This window comes from Nicotiana tabacum, chromosome 3 (assembly GCF_000715075.1).
Source record: "Nicotiana tabacum cultivar K326 chromosome 3, ASM71507v2, whole genome shotgun sequence".
Taxonomy (NCBI): domain Eukaryota; kingdom Viridiplantae; phylum Streptophyta; class Magnoliopsida; order Solanales; family Solanaceae; genus Nicotiana; species Nicotiana tabacum.
In genome coordinates, this window is record NC_134082.1 from 5393010 (window position 1) to 5410149 (window position 17140).

Here is a 17140-nt window from a genome sequence, read left to right on the forward strand (position 1 = left end):
TTAGACGAATAAAATAATTTTTTTAAACCTTTTCACATAAAAACATTTCTCAACATATGTTTCTTTTAAAAAGTTAGAGCGTGGACTAGTTTTGAGGGCATTTTTGTAAACAAATAATTCTTTTAGAAATTGTGCAATGCTTTAATACATCAAACCAAACAATGGATAAGAAATATGTCACAATAACTAATGCAAGCATAACTAATATCAGCATTACTAATACACCCTATTCAACATTATTCTTATGCACCCTACCAAACGACCCCTTACCTCGATGTCACGAACACAATTCAAGCCTTTAATATCGTTTTACCTCTTGATTCCACCACCAACTCGCTCGTATCTAGCCACAAGTTACTTAATTACATCAATAAATGTTAAATGAATCAATTCTAATGCATGAATATGAGTTTTCTAAAGTTTTACCCAAAAGGTCAGAAATCGCCCCGGGCCCACATGGTCAAAACCCGATGTTCGAACCAAAACCCGATTACCCATTCCCCTATGAACCCAAATATATAATTTGTTTTGAAATCGGACATCAAATCGAGGTCCAAATCCCCAAATTTTGAAAAACCGAGGTTCTACCCAAAACACCCAATTTCCCCCATGAAAATCATTGATTTTGAGTTGAAATCGTGTGAAAAGATGTTAATGATTGAAGAAAACACGTTAAAATTGACTTACAATTAATTTGGAGAGGAAGTTTTCTTTGGAAAATCGCCCAAGAGAGTTTATGCTTTGAGAAGGTGTGAAAAATGGTTGAAAATGCGTCTAAGTGTGAATTTACAGGTCTCTAATATCGCAATTGCGAACCCTTCAGGATTCTGATGCCTTCGCATTTGCGAACAAAATGTCGCATTTGCAACCAAGTAAATTTTTTGGTCTTTTTCGCATTTGCGATAGACCTCTGGCAATTTGCGACTAAGGCAGTAGCTGGGGGGGGGGTCGCATTTGCGATGGGAACCTCGCATTTGCGAGATAGTGCTGGCCTAGGCTAGTTCACATTTCCGACATAGCCTTCGCAAATGCCAAGCCTGCACGCCTGCAATACACCAGTTCAAAATCTGCAACATCCTAAGTCAAAAATCCACTATGTGGCCTATCCAAAACTCACCCGAGCCCTCGGGGCTCCAAACCAAATATGCACACCAACCTAAAAACATCATACGGACTCGCTCGTGCATTCAAATCACTAAAATAACATCAACAACTATGAATTTAGCATCAAAATCATGAAATTTCTTAAGAACTTCAAATTTTTCAATTTTCTCAAATACGATCTGTTTCACGTTGTTTCAAATCCGTTTCTTACCAAATTACACAGACTTATCTTAAATCACATATAAGACTTGTATCGGGCACCGGAACCAAAATATGGGCTTGATACCATCAATTTTTAAACACCTTGCACTTTCAAAATTCATAAACAATTCTAGAAAATAATTTCTTCAAATATTCATTTCTCGGGTTTGGGACCTCGAAATTCGATTCCGGGCATACGCCCAAATCCCATATTTTCCTACGGACCCTCCGGGACCGTCAAATTACGGGTTCAGGTCCGTTTACCCAAAATATTGACCGAAGTCAACTTAAATCTATTTTAAAGTCAGAATTCATCATTTTTCACAGATTTTCACATAATAGCTTTCCGGCTACGCACCTGGACTGCGCATGTAAATTGAGGTGATGCCGAAAGAGATTTTTAAGGCTTCAAAATGCAGAATTTACTTTTAAAACAAGTAATGACGACCCATAGTAAATTGTAGCCTTTCTAAATTTCAAGTCGACTACTCTTGAGACCTAGTCGACTTATGCGGAGACAGCCTACACAGAACTGTTCGTTCTTTCGATTTAAACAAGTATTAATCACAATAAACAGTAAAGGAACAGAATACAATATGAGAGCGATAAAGTAAATGACACCAAGAATTTTATACTGGTTCGGAACCAATGTGGTATCCTAATCCAGTCATCTTGGGTTGCAAGAGTGTTATCTTTTAGAGCTCTTTGTAAATTGAATTGAGTACAGCTTTTGTGATTTTTAGCGATCACCACCAACGCTGACAGGGTTGGTTTTCACTCGCTCACCAACAACGACCCTTTGGTTTTTACTCGCTCACCAAAGAAACGAACAATGACACAACCTCTAGGACACACTGCCTCTCCAATATTTTTCTGTCTCTCTTCTCTCTTTTGGGTACATAGTAAATCTACTAAAGTGAATTACAATGCTTGTTAAGAGTAGAATAAAGAACTTGTAGTTGGATAGACAATTGTATAGAAGGCTGCGTGCTTTCTTTCTTCATGGAGCTCGTATATTTATACCCCTTTCAACTTGTTCTGGCAATTGCTTAATCCAAGGAATTTTGAAAATTCTTCCAATCTTCCTTGTAGCTGTTAGATGATTGCTTCCTTGAATCTTGGGGTGATAACTTCTTTCAGATCTCTAGACCGTTGCTTGGATATCTCCTGCCAATGTAAGATTTCTTTTTGAAATGAACCATTTTAATTAAGGATCTTTTGCATTCTTTGGAGTTTGGAATACCACAAATGCCTCTTGATTGCTGCTCTATTGTACTTCCTTAATTAGCAAAGTCACGATCCACTACTACCTTCACTTCCTTGTGCAATAGTTTTTATATTCAATAAGCCTTTTTCAATCCTATGTGATTCTCTTCTTTGTTCTTGGAGATATAATTTCTTACTATAATATTGTAGTAAGAATATTCCATACGTAGTAGATCTTGTCCAACACTTTAGGAAGCATTCTTCCATAATTCTCCAATGTTCCTTTAGTAGGACTTGAAAAATAATCTCTTTCCATACAAATAGATTGTACTATACCTATAATATATTTTCTTTGCATAAAAATGTATTCTTCTCCCATTATATTGAAAATATTCCTTTCTTGATCTTGGAAAATAATATATTTCCATAATATAAATTGTACTACATCCATAATATATTTTCTTTCCATAGAAAATATATTCTTCCTTGTCCTTGTAGTATCTTTTCCATATAGTATCTTCCTTTCACAAAATAATAGATCTTCTCCATGATTTTAGCAACTTTCCTTTCAAGATATTGAAAAGCTTTCCATCCATAATTTTCATAGATTCTTCTTCTGAGCCATTCAATATTTGAAATTTCACTTTCAAATATTATTCCTTCTAGATTAAATCTCTGAAAATAATCTTCCTTGGTAAATTCTTCATAAGATATTTTATTTTCCATATTTGTTTGGATCTTTACCAGCATTTTCTTTCCTGTACAAGAATAAGATTACCACAAGTAAATATTTTTTGATTAATAATTATTTTGGTTTGTTATCATCAAAATTAATACGTGAAACCTTGGAGCTAACTAACAACTAGTCTTCTCTGTTTCTGTTCTTCTTCTTCTTCTTCTTCATCTTCTTCTCTATCTTTGTTTACTGATAAAAATCACAAATCTCAACAAACAATCACAAAACCCTAAATTTAATTCCATTTTCGAATAGCAGCAACAATAAATAGAGAAATCAATGGTAGAAACTGTGATTAATGAAGGGAATCGTTACTTAGAGAAGTTGTCTCTCATCTCCGATGAGAGAAATTTTCCGATGAGAGCAAAGAGATCATACTTTGAGAGGAGTAAATGATAGACTGTGCAACAAAATTCCTTTTTTTATTTTTTTACGTAATTAGATTAACATATATTAATTAAACCTAATTTTAAGATTAACACAATTAAATATCTACGTGGATTGCCATGTGGTAGGTTTTAAAAATTATTTAGAGAGTATATCACATACCTTAATAAGAATGAGACGGAGGTCTTATTACGAAGGGGATGAGTTTTCGGGGATAGACGATAGTTTAGATAGGAAACTCACAAATATTATACTAGTTTAGTCGGATTTGAGGATATTAACTCTAAATTAAATGTCCTAAGACATAATTTTTAAATTCTGACTCGTATCTGAACGTAAATTATTTTTTTATTCTATAAAAGACAAAATACATTCCAAAATTGTCAGTTACTACTTTTTCTTATATATTTTATCAGTTATTTCTTGAAGGGCTGTAATATTTAAAAAGTAGTGTTTTCTTACGTACAAATAACTGCATGGAAAATGTAATTCCACTGTTCCAACTTCCACGTGGCAGAAGCTTGGCCTTAGAGAAAGTTTATTAAATTCCATTTTGGTCCCACTAACAACTCTTCTTTTCCAAATCCCACCACTTTTACTTTATTCTATTTTATCCCCCCATATCTTTCCTCAGTATAATATAACGAATCTTCTCGTTCACGCTTTCATTTCCACCATCGTTTTTCCAGTTCTCTTGTTTTGATTCCACGCAAAAACCCATTCAAAATAATCCCGTAAAAATCCCAAATCACAATTATATATAAAGCAGAGAAATTTGCCCAAAAAGGCAAGAATATTTTCAAGTTCTTTTTTGGGGGGGATTCTGATTTTGATTCAAAAACCCATTTTTAAGCCTTTTAACACAGACGCAAATCATTGGATTTTTAAAGACTGTGAATTTTTACAAAGTTGAGAACTTTATTAAAAGAGAAGAAAGCGAGAGAAAATTGAAAAAAAGTGTTTGGTTTGATGTTTTGTTGAAATTTTCGTTGATCACAATTCGATTCAGAGACTTCTGTGAATTTACAAAATAATTGGAAAAAAAAAAAGAGAGAAGATAAAAGGAGGGGTTTTGTTATTGGAATTTTGATTTGCAAATAGAAAAAGATGGGCAGGGCTTTGTTCTGTTATTCTACAAACAATGAAAAGTATGATTCTTTAACCCCCCCCTCTCTCTCTCTCTCTCTCTCTCTCTCTCTCTATTTGTCAATTGTTAGTTGGTAACTTGGTATAAATTGACGGGTCCTGAATTTGCTCATCCTTTATTTTAAGCTTCTAATTATTGCTTAATAGTTGGTTCTACTTTAATCCTTTTAGTTATGAGTTCCTTTAACCATCATCATTACTGTGTTGTTTGGAATTCTGTTTTCTTAATATGATGGTGGTAATTTTTTTATGATAACTGTATGGTTGAGTCAGCTTGCGCGCACTTCGATTATTCCACCGGATAGCTACTACTTCCCACTGATACAATTAACAAGTAACTTTGTTCATCAAGACTTAGGTAGGAAAAAATTACTTAAATGATGGTGGTAATATCTGAACTGGGCCCAAACTCAGCTAGTTAATATGGATGTTGAAAAGCTATGTTTTCTTTTCCTTTTTTGTAATTTAAAGTGGAACTTTAATTTCATTGTTTTTTAGAGCATTAAGGGACAGGGAAAGAGTATGAGTAGGGGCTCTTGTATATAGAGCTAATATAGAATTGTGTGTCATTGCGGGTTGAAGCGTTACTATTTTTGGCCTAAAGCTCCCTTTTTTCCTTTTCTTTTGGGGGGTGGGGTGGGGGGTTGGGGGGTGGGCTTATGAAGTTGCGTTGTTTCGGAGTAGTTCTGGGTTTCGAAAGAAATTTCGACACTTGGCTAAAATCTACTAGTAAACATGTGGAGTTTTGTAAACAATGATGTTCTTGATATGAATTTTGGTATCCTTTTAGATTGATTATCCATGATTATGAATCATATGAAATGTCACAATTCAAGAGAACTGTAAGTTTTTGTATTTTTTGGGCAAACGAGTTAAATTCATTGTTGTTGGTGTTGCTGATTGTTAAAGCATTCTGAGAGGGCTCGTTATATGAAGAATGATAATAATCCGGGGAAGGCTCGCAGAAGTTTGAAGTTGAGGAAGATAATGAAGTGCTTCTGCTCGGGGGAACAATTACAGATAGATGACAGGGATGAATCCCTCGCGACTAAGGATTACACAACACGTCTCCGTTCATCAAGAGCCAGAGAAGCTGAACAAAAGCCAGATATTGGTGATATTGAAGAAGCTGAATCATCTTTGCGCGAGAGTGGTGCTTTGAATTATGAGGTACCAATCACAAAAGTTTGCCCGTATCTCTCTCTCTCTCTCTCTCCCTACAATATTGCCATGTTAAGTTTGCCTTTAGTGTAGCATCTCATCCTAAATTATTTCACGTTTTGATTGGCATGTACAGTCAGACCACTTTATAACAGTCATCCTCTATAACAACATTTTACTCTAACCAAGTTTCCTTTGGAACATAGTTCTCTTTATATCAACATTTCGCTGTAGCAGCCAAAAAATGTCCGGACAAATGATCTACTTTGTCCGGACATTTATACTATTATCTACTATAGTTTAAAATGTCGCTATAGAGAGGTTTGACTGTATTGGAATTATTCATCTGTGACAGTTAACCTATTATCTACTTTCTAGGAAGCAAGGGCATTGCTTGGAAGATATGAGTACCAAAAGGGAAATATAGAGGCTGCTCTACATGTGTTTGAAGGAATAGATATTGCCTCAGTGACTACTAAAATCAAAGTCACCCTTGCCATAAGAGCTCGAACTAAAAAGAGACGTTCACAGAAGTATGATAAATCACCAATGTCAATACATGCTGTGAGTTTGCTCCTGGAAGCAGTCTTTCTTAAAGCAAAATCGTTGCAGGTTCTTGGGAGGTGTAAAGGTTAGACTATACGTAGTAGTCTTTCAGTTCATTTTTCGTAATCGATATATTTGCTTGCATAGGTCCAAATAGAGGAAATGAATTATGACAATTCATATAGCCGACCCCAACAAGCTTGCCATTGTTGCATAGTAGTTGTTATAATATCTTTGTTTAGGTGTTTCAATTTGACAGTCATTTTCAGTTACGACAACTTTGGTCAGTATGCTGAAATTAGTGTGTTAATGTTATTCATCAGGTGTATTTGCAAACTTTTTTATGTGTACGAGTTATGTTCAACTCTGTTAAAATTTGCACTACCTCTCTTGCAGTACTGTATCCATCCTCTGGGCCTTCCATCGAACAATGCAAATTATTTTCTGTTTTTGTTGATTGCTAGTGCTTGTTAAGTTCATTGTTTGGTCTTACTTTTTCTTTTAAATCACGAGTGTTAATTTTCGAGATGACCTGGTAAATTTCATAATTTGGCTTTTTAGTTAGATTTTTCACTTTTGGGGTAGTATGAGAAAAGCTTTTCCTTGCTTCTGAGATACCCTACATGCGCACATCTCTATCTGCCTCCTGAGGCAGCTTTTGTACATTTTTATTCTGCCATGTCTACATGTGATTGTGCACACAACATGATAAGGAATTATGTGAACCTGAAAGCCTAGAAACTGCGGGTTTTATCTTTATCTGATGCATTCCCCAAATATTTTTGCAGAAGCTGCTCAATCGTGCACTGTTATTCTGGACATTGTTGAATCTTCATTACCAGAAGGCTTGCCTGAAAACTTTGGTGCTGACTGTAAATTACAGGAAACTCTCAGCAACGCTGTTGAGCTGCTTCCCCAATTATGGATACTCGCAGATTCACCACGGGAAGCAATTATATCATACCGCCGAGCTCTTCTTCATCGGTGGAATCTTGATGTCCAAACTAATGCAAAGATTCAAAAAGAGTTTTCCATTTTTCTTCTATATAGTGGAAGTGAATACATCCCCCCTAGTCTCAGATTCCAAATGGACAGTTCATTTGTTCCCAGAACTAATATTGAAGAGGCCATTCTTCTCTTAATGATTTTATTGAGGAAGGTTACTCTACAAAGTATAGAGTGGGATCCTTCGATTCTTGACCATCTCTCATATGCATTATCTATCTCAGATGGCCTAACGGCTCTGGCTAACCAAGTAGAAGAATTGCTTCCTAGGAATATAGATCAACGTGAACGGTATCTTATCTTAGCTCTCTGTTATTACGGAGGAGGAGATAACTTTACCGCCTTGAACTTGTTGCGGAAACTATTGAGTAGTTCCGAGGATCCCACTTGTGTTCCAGGTTTATTGCTGGCTTCAAGAATCTGTGCTGAAAGCTTAGAGTATGCAGGAGATGGCATAAATTTTGCTCGCCGAGCTATCGAAAGAATGCAAGGAAGATGTGATCGGCTGATTGGTGTTGCAAACTATGTCTTAGGTCTTTCCCTTTCAACACAGTCTAGAGCGGTTTTGAAAGATTCTGAGAGGGTTAAGATGCAATCAGAGGCACTTCAATCCTTGGAATCCGCTGGAGAACTGACAACGATGAATGACTCCAACGTCATTTACCATCTTTGTGTAGAAAATGCCGAGCAAAGGAAGTTGGATATGGCACTCCATTATGCTAAGTGCTTGCTTAAATTGGAAGGTGGGTCTACTCTGAAAGGGTGGATGCTGTTAGCTCGGGTGTTATCAGCTCAGAAGCAGTTTCCGGAAGCCGAAACTATCATTGATGCAGCTCTAGATCAGAGCGGAAAGTGGGATCAGGGAGAACTGTTGAGAACCAAAGCTAAGCTCCAAATTGCACAAGGCCAAGTGAAAAGTGCAATAGAAACATATCGTCAGCTTCTTGCTGTTCTTCAGGTCCAGAGAAAAAGCTTTGGATTGGCGGAAAATCTCAAGGTAAGTTGATTGCCCTTATGAGGTGGACTATTTTCTAGAAAGCTTCATCATCCTCTATGTTGGTTGCAAATGAAATAACTATACAGTCTATGTGAGACTAACTGAGTAGAATTTGAGCTGCTTCTTATGGAGCATTCGTTGATGAGGCAGCTGTCAAGCTAGAAATGTGTCCAGGATGGTGTCGGTTAATACAAAAAAAAATATGGCTATGGAAAAGGCGAAAAGCTATAGAGTTAACCTTAATGCAGAGATTAATAGTCCCATATAGTTGATAAAGCCTAAATGATTAAATGCGTGTAGAAGGCTCCCTCTTTGAGGGGAAGATTTGGATATATGCAATGGATTTGATCTAGAGAACGGAGCTGTAGCTGAACATATATACATGCCTTATAGCTTCCAAGAACATGTTTCCTTGAGATGTGTGGGTTAGCGCCAAATCATGGTTTCGAATCCTGTTGTAGACAAAAGCCTGGTATTTAAGTGGGTGGGGGGGATTGTCCACCTAGCCTCGAACCGTGTGCCTCTAGCCCTCGGGGATTATTGGTTATCGAAAAGAAAAAAACATGTTTCCTTGAGATGAATTCAAGATTAAAGTCTACATTGAAATAATTTTGTTCTTGCAAACATTTTGATTCTGTGTGTGTGTTGGGGGGAGTTTCTGAAGCCTGACCTTTCTTCTCTGTTGAAGCCAGAGAAGTCTGTTCATTGTCATTGTTATGAATTGCCTAACTGTCTACATTTTCAGTATGGTACAAATAAAATGTTCGCTTTTGGGGGGTTGGGGGAGGAAGGTGGGGATAGGTTGGCTTTATAAGTTTTTTTGGGCTTTTACATGTAGGAGGCATTTTTATATATTTTGGCTATATTCTCCAGGTGTCGCTGACAATATTTCATGATTATGGAAGGATTAAAAGTAAGTCTTTAGTTTCTTAGAGAGCTGGTAGTAGGAGAAATTATCTTAAGTGGCGTAGATTCTTTCCCTAGAATAGAGTTTTATTTCAAGGTAAAAAAATTATACTATGAAGTTTCATTGAAGTTGGTACATTAACTTGAACATTCGAGTTATTAGCTCTGGCTTGCAAGTTATTTCATCCACCGTCATGAAGTTCTATAGAATTTATTAACTCATTCATTGACGATAAGATTTGCGACATTGATTGATAAGAGAAGAGACCATGCTACCTGAAAAGCCAAACTTCCCATTTTACCCGTAATGAGATGATTTATAGCCACACAAATATATATGGATTGTTTTAGACCACAAGTTTCAAAATTTTCTGTTCTTTCTTAAACTCCGTGCCCGGTCAAACATGAGTTTTATTTTTTAATTAAGCAGATCTTAATCCTCTGCTTTCATCTTCATCTTTTTTTGGCTCTTTTAATGTGCAACCAAGGCTTGCAGCTTTGACTCAACTACCTTCTTTCTTACGAATCCCTTTCTGTTGTCTTGCTTGCTGCCCCTTTCCAACCCCTCAGGAAATTATTATTATTATTATGATTTTTTTGTTGAAAGGAAGAAGTTATATGTTTAATGTTCATTTATTTAATAGGAGGAAGGAAACCGCAATAGAACTATGGAGCTGGAAATGTGGCATGATCTTGCTTCCATCTACATTAAATCATCTCAGTGGCAAGATGCAGAGATCTGTCTTTCCAAATCTGAGGCCATTAGTTGCTATTCCGCTTCTCGATTGTATATTTCTGGTAGATATATTTCACTCATTATCTCCTCATGCATTGCTTAGTGCTTACTATGCTAAATCATTTTCATGTATCTCAGATGTTACATTTTTATTGGTCTTATATTCGTGAGAAAGCAAGCAAAAAGGTTATTGATGATGAAATATATTATGCAGGTTTGCTTCAGCAGTCGAAGGGCCTTTATAAAGCTGCACTAAGAGATTACACGAAAGCTCTAGCTATTGATCCATGCCACATTCCAAGTCTAATATCAACGGCGGTGGTACTTAGGCAGATAAGTGACCATTCTCCTGGGATTGTTAGAAGTTTTTTGATGGAAGCACTACGACTTGATCGGACGAGTGCTTCTGCATGGCATAATCTTGGCCTGCTTTACAAAGAGGAAGGTGAGGCAATGGAAGCAGCTGAGTGCTTTCAAGCAGCTATACTTCTGCAAGAGACTGAGCCGATTGAACCGTTCAGATGACTACCCTTTTGTACATACTTTTTAACAGATTGTTCAAGTCGCAACCTTGCTGCAACGATCATATTCATCTACTGGAGCTAAGATCTTGTAGTTCAATGACACGAGGGAAAGATTTAGCGATTTTGAAGCTTAAGTCGGGGTGCTTCCAAATGATTCATAATGGAGAGATTTTTTGTCAAAAGAGCATGTTTATTCTTTGTCTGATAAGAGAGGAGTATAGAGTTCGAAATGGTAGGCTCTTACTTCCTATAGAACATGCTATTCCACAAAACTTTCTTGCCTTTGGATGTACAGGTGGTTCTGAAACTCACAAGTTTATGATACATAAACAAAGTTGTCCAGACAACATCTTGCAATTGCTCTGTTAAGGAATCAGTTGACCTCGTCCTTGTATCCATGTTGTGTAAAATGTATATTGTAAGACCTAACTTAACAAATACACTGGTTGTGTTATCTGGCTATTAGTTGTAGCTAAAAAAATTCAGGGGGACTAATACATTCTCTTTTCATGATATCATCTTTTTTCCCCAACGAGGATAAAAAAGCTGGACTACTATCACACAGAGCCCCAACTTGCTTGGGATTGAGGCGCAACAGTAGTAGTTGTTGTACTATCACACAGAGGTCAATCTTCACCGCATGTTTTCACGGCGCCTCACATAACGTGTTCGGTCATTATATCTGGGTCTGTCTTGAGCTCTCTGGGGCACTGGCTCCACTCTCCTTTGCCTTTCAGGTGACCTTTGAACTATCTCTCCATTCACAAATAGCTCAGCTGACAATCATCAAATTAGAAAAAAAATGTTAGGGATGCAAACCTCATAACATATTATTACTATTTTCAAAGTCCTTGTTTCAATTTGCCATAAACCATGTCTGGTACTCTTCATTGCCGGGCCATAGGCCTAAATACTCAGGGAAACAACCAAAGGTACTACAAATGTTTTGAGCATAAAATATAAGAAGCAGCGGGATATTTACTTCCTAGGACAGACAACAGGATTGAGGCATGGTTGATTGATCGATTAATAATAGACAAAAGGATCTTCTAAACTCAAAGATGTGACGAGGAGATAGAGACAGGCAATAGTGATTGCTAATATAATACCAAAAGAAGCTTGTTTCTTTTCAGCATTTTTACTCATAGATCAATAATTTAGCACAATCCAAAACTGAAAATGAAGAAAAACAAAGAAATGAGACGCTAGAATTTTATATGCTAAGGTCAATGAAGATGTCATTGACGCTTGACAGTAGATTGTAATCAAAGAGAAGATCGAAGAAAAAAACAGGCTAAAGAAGTCTATGCGTGCAACACATGCAGGATGTGGTTCAAATTTCTTTCCTATTACCACTATAAAACACTAACGACCAAAATAGTTCTATCCTTTAAAGGTTCATCACCACGATGCCTCTCGAGGGGAGTACATGTGTGGCCAAACAATTAATAACTACTCAAATGCTGAGGGATCTATTCTCCTCGCTGGGGATCAAATCTGACCCTTCTGAGCTCATTTTTAATTGCAAAAACACAGTACATCGGTGAGCAGCCTAATAGTAATCGACGATTTCCAAGAGAGCTTGGAGACAGAGTGTGAACCATGTCAAATAACTGTGCTCTAACAGTAACTCAGTCACGGGTAGGTTTCAAAGATAGCAAACAGGGCAAAGGGCACGTCTAGCCAAGCAGGTGTTACCAGTTACCACTGTGGCAGAAAGACCAGACACAAATTATAAAGAAAAAGTTCATGTTTTGCTTCTTAACACAGGTAGATCAGCATCGGGAAAAGATGTACCTCCATAATCCTTGTTCTCTGGATCGACATATGAATCTGGTAGGACAAAGAGAACACCAGGCAAACCTGTAAAGATTTCAAAGCACACTGAGATACATTGAGAGTTTGTGACTAGCATTGATTACTCACTTACGGAATCAATAAATTGATCCAAACACTAACCTTCGAGCTTATTCGATGTCTCTTCATCAATCTCACATCCAAAACCAAAGTATCTTTCGCATGAAACATTGTATATCTTCTTCTTGGCCTCTTCTTCACTAGTTACCATAGTTCAGAACAAAAACTGGTAATTTAGCATTTGAAATGTCTACAAAACTACTTTCAATCTAAAAAAGCATGGCTAAAAGAAATACTACAAAGCCAATCCAACAGTTTAAGCCAGCAAGTGAAGTACCATTATCGTATTTACAACAGACAAATCCCCTAGGGTCAATGGTGCAGGGTTTGAAACTCAATGGATTGGATAATGGGTCTGCCCCTTTACCCTTCTCCCTTAAATACCAAGTCTTTGTTTGCCTAGCCCACACATTACGTGATGCGCTCTTACTACGAGACCAAAACTGTAGGGGCCTATTTATCTGTAGGCGTAAGAGTGAACTCAATAACAACACATATTCTTAAAAAAATTGAAATATACAGCTCGAGCTAAACGCGGTGGGCATCCCGACCCTGCCCTCTATACATCCATTAACAAAATATAACAAAACAACTATTAAAAAACCTTCAACCATATATATTATTTGAATGCAATGCATGTGTAGACCTCACTATCTATGCATCCACTTTCCTCTGTGTGAAAATAATCTCTTATAGAAATGTAAGCACGACCGCCTGCAATAGACCAGATGTGATCTTGCCCTTGCTGGAAAAATATGAAGAAGAACACTAAAGACTTAGGCTTGAAACGCTTTATTAAAAGCAGTATTTGCTATCTCTCCTTCCCGAGATTGCTATGGGATTAATGTAAATAGCTTTAGTGGATATGACAAACCTTTGAATTTCTGCACTACTTTAATGTAAATAGCTTTAGTGGATATGACAAACCTTTGAATTTCTACACTAAGCAAGTAGTGCAGAAATTCTATTAGGAAAACAAAAACTCACAGGTTGATCCTTTGTGCAGAAAGATTGGAGAAGAAAGAGAGTTTTTGGAGAAAGGTTGTGAAAGAAGAAAACTCTCTTCTACAAAATTAATGTTAGGATTTTCAAGAAGTTGAAGGCAAAGAATGAAATGGTACACCCTTTATTTAAACGACACCTTTCTTTATATAAGCAAATTCTAACAATCCCCCACTTGTTTAAATATGAATTAAGATTTAAAGATCAAGTTATGCTTATGCATAGAGTAATGTATCTTTTGATTTGAACATTATCCTTAGTGTAATGTCACAAGACGAAATCGAAATCTCATTAGTAAAATAGTTTTGAACATGTTATTCCTTTTGATAAATTTGGTGACACTATACACATAAACATGTCCACTCAAACACGCTTAGCATTTTTATCATGGCTATGGGCTATCCAACATTCATGAACATTTACGAGAGCAACTCAACTTCAATCAAAGCGGAAATTTCTATGTCATATAGGTGAAGTTCTTCCAGTGTCTTTATCACAATTGAGGCACTTGTTCCTTGAATTGAACCTCATTATGAGTATTAGAACTAAAACCTCTTATATGTGACAACTAATGCATATGTCTCATGCTTAAGTACTGAAACACCCACTAATTAGTAACTTGTTACTCTTTGAACCAAAAACTACTCATTTCATAGTGGCGGGTAGGGTTGCCATTTTGGAGGACCTAATTAAGGTATTTAGCTTAATCAAAGATTCAAACTCGAAGTTGTTTTCACCAAGTTCCTTATAAGAGGTTTTTTAATTATTAGTCAAACAACTTTTTGAATTTGCAACTGTGAGAAAAATGATTGCATCTTAAATTGACTCTCTCGCATAATGAGAAATTTTCCAAAATAAGTTGATTTTAGAAGCTTGGCCAAACATGCTATTAGCTTGACTTCACATTATATACATTTTATATGCTCGAGCTAGAGTGGCTTGATTATCACAAAATTGAGCTCACACTTTTTTTTTGATAAGGAAAATTGAGCTCACACTTTGTGAAATCAATGGAATTTCTAAAAGAAAATGTAGGCCTAATTAAGGAATTTTGACACAACCAAACTCAAAGTTGTTTTCACCAACTTCCTTATAAGAGGTTTTCTAATTATTAGTCAAACTACTTCGCAACTGCGAGCTAAATGATTGCATCTTTAATTAACTCTCCCTCCCGGCCTCCCTCCCTCTCTCTCGTAAAAGACTTAGTTTGACTTCACATTATATACATTTAATATGCTCGAGCTAGAGTGGCTTGATTATCACAAAATTGAGCTCACACTTTTTTTTTTTTTTTTTATAAGGAAAATTGAGCTAACACTTTGTGCAATCTATGGAATTTCTAAAAGAAAATGTAGGCCTAATTAAGGAATTTTGACTCAACCAAACTCAAAGTTGTTTTCACCAACTTCCTTATAAGAGGTTTTCTAATTATTAGTCAAACTATTTCACAACTGCGAGCGAAATGATTGCATCTTTAATTAACTCTCTTTCTCTCTCTCCCTCCCTCCCTCTCGTAAAAGACTTAGTTTGACTTCACATTATATACATTTAATATGCTCGAGCTAGAGTGGCTTGATCTTGATTATCACAAAATTGAGCTCACACTTTTTTTTTTGATGAGGAAAATTGAGCTCACACTTTGTGAAATCAATGGAATTTCTAAAAGAAAATGTAGGCCTAATTAAGGAATTTTGACTCAACCAAACTCATAGTTGTTTTTACCAACTTCCTTATAAGAGGTCGCAACTGCGAGCGAAATGATTGCATCTTTAATTAACTCTCTTTTTCTCTCTCCCTCCCTCCCTCCCTCTCTCTCTCTCTCTCTTGTAAAAGACTTAGTTTGACTTCACCTTATATACATTTAATATGCTCGAGCTAGAGTGGCTTGATTATCACAAAATTGAGCTCACACTTTGAGTAATCAATGGAATTATTAAAAGAAAATCCCTTCTTTGCTTGCTTCAGTACTAATGATGCAAATTCTACTCTCGAGATAAACATCCAACATGTGGTGAATTTATAATTTCACAAATTATCCAACTTGTGTGGTATAATTTTCTAAAATAGCATGAAATCTTGGGTGTTAAAGACTCAAATCTTTAGTTTTCTTCTTCATAAAGTTCTAACAATATTACATTTTTTTTTTTTTGAAAGGTGTCTTGTAACTTCATAAAAAAAAGGTGTCTTGTAAATGAAATGGTGTATACTTCCATTCTTTGCCTATACACTACTACAAGTAGTTTTGTATTTGGATTTCAACTTCTTGAAAATCCTGACATTACTTTAGTAGAAGAAAGTTTTCTTCTTTTCCAACCATTCTCCAAAATCTTTTCTTATTTGCCTATATTATACTACAAGTAGTCAAAAGCTTTTCATATTTTTTTTGATAACCGTGGTGTCCGGGCCAGGTTGCGCGCACCTCGACTAATTCCACGGGATACCTGCCACCTCCCACCAGCAACAGGTACCAGGTAACTCTATCCACCAAGGTTTGGATAGATGGGAAGAAATCACCTAGTGTGCATCCGCTGGGATTTAAACTTGAGACCAGAGGCGTGTGTAGCATATAAGTAACAAGTGCAACTGAACCCATAACTTTCGACGCGAAGTATAAATTTATGTGTAAAATTTATTAAAATTGCAGCAAATAGTAGATTTGAACCCATAGCTTTAAAAATATAATAATTTTAATGCTAAAAATCTTAAAAGCTGAACCCATAGAATTGAAATCCTGAATACGCGTCTGAGACCTCATGGTTCTCACCCACTTCATTGACCACTAGCCACACCCTTGGGTGCAAGCTTTTCATATTTTCTACACAAAATCTTTTCAAGTAATCACAAACTTTTCTTCTCCAATCTTTGCCTATATTTTTGTAATTGGACTTAATGTGATTTGGCTGTAAAATATTCAGCTATAAATTTAGAACAAGTAGAAAAAAATTTACCTTCCAACAACTTTAGCCAAAGTTTGTATATAACAATCAATCATTTGCTGTTTAGTAGCACCTTCACCTCCAGGTTTATCCATAACTATAAGCCAGTGCTCATAATCACATCCGGGAAAAAGCGGAGCCATTTCAGTAGGCGAGCGGTCGCCGGAGTAATTCGACCCGGAGTTCAACGGCGAGTATGCAGACCGGTTAGCTTTGCATGTTATATTGTTGACCCGACATGACTTTGGCGACCCGACCTGGATGGAGGTCGGACGGCCGACGAGATTTGATGGTCGTAATTTCGGTGTTGTGAAGAAAAGTTCGCCGCCGGCAAGAGATACGGAGATCGACGGAAAGGGAACGGCTGTCGTGCCGGCCATTGTTGGTGGGAGACAGAGGATAAGGGGAGGGTTTATAGTGGGTTTTAAGATAATAATAATAATAATAATAATAATAATAATAATAATAATAATAATAATAATAATAATAATAAACAATAATAATAATGAAGTTAAACTAAAGAAAATACTTTTCAAATGAGCTTTTATCTCATTATTCAACATTTTTTAAAAATTTAGAAATTACTTCAATTGGTTTATATAAGCAAAGAATGCTATGTTTTGTTTGATT

General features: G+C 36.3%; 2 protein-coding genes across 2 annotated transcripts; one reads left to right on the forward strand and one right to left on the reverse strand.

Moving 5' to 3' along the window:
- The first annotated feature begins 4236 nt into the window (after nucleotides 1-4236).
- LOC142179376 (protein NPGR2-like) lies at nucleotides 4237-10997 on the forward strand. The gene is made up of 6 exons (XM_075249119.1): nucleotides 4237-4782; nucleotides 5690-5950; nucleotides 6320-6572; nucleotides 7276-8489; nucleotides 10040-10193; nucleotides 10346-10997. The coding sequence occupies exons 2-6, from the start codon at nucleotides 5711-5713 to the stop codon at nucleotides 10654-10656; spliced, it is 2172 nt and encodes a 723-aa protein (XP_075105220.1). The 5' UTR covers nucleotides 4237-4782; nucleotides 5690-5710; the 3' UTR covers nucleotides 10657-10997.
- Nucleotides 10900-16926, reverse strand: LOC107773489 (multiple organellar RNA editing factor 2, chloroplastic). The gene is made up of 4 exons (XM_075249120.1): nucleotides 16523-16926; nucleotides 12615-12712; nucleotides 12453-12518; nucleotides 10900-11431 (listed from the first exon to the last, which is right to left on the reverse strand). The coding sequence occupies exons 1-4, from the start codon at nucleotides 16888-16890 to the stop codon at nucleotides 11289-11291; spliced, it is 675 nt and encodes a 224-aa protein (XP_075105221.1). The 5' UTR covers nucleotides 16891-16926; the 3' UTR covers nucleotides 10900-11288.
- Nucleotides 16927-17140: the final 214 nt, after the last annotated feature.

What these genes read in the sequence shown, in the direction of transcription:
- LOC142179376 (XM_075249119.1), top strand. Translation starts at nt 5,711, where the DNA reads ATGAAGAATGATAATAATCCGGGGAAGGCTCGCAGAAGTTTGAAGTTG. An exon ending in GTGGTGCTTTGAATTATGAG is followed by an intron (nt 5,951 to 6,319) that starts GTACCAATCACA and finishes TCTACTTTCTAG; the next exon opens with GAAGCAAGGGCATTGCTTGG. An exon ending in GATTGGCGGAAAATCTCAAG is followed by an intron (nt 8,490 to 10,039) that starts GTAAGTTGATTG and finishes TTTATTTAATAG; the next exon opens with GAGGAAGGAAACCGCAATAG.
- LOC107773489 (XM_075249120.1), bottom strand. Translation starts at nt 16,890, where the DNA reads ATGGCCGGCACGACAGCCGTTCCCTTTCCGTCGATCTCCGTATCTCTT. An exon ending in TTGGCTAAAGTTGTTGGAAG is followed by an intron (nt 12,713 to 16,522) that starts GTAAATTTTTTT and finishes TATGGTAACTAG; the next exon opens with TGAAGAAGAGGCCAAGAAGA. An exon ending in GACATCGAATAAGCTCGAAG is followed by an intron (nt 12,519 to 12,614) that starts GTTAGTGTTTGG and finishes AAATCTTTACAG; the next exon opens with GTTTGCCTGGTGTTCTCTTT.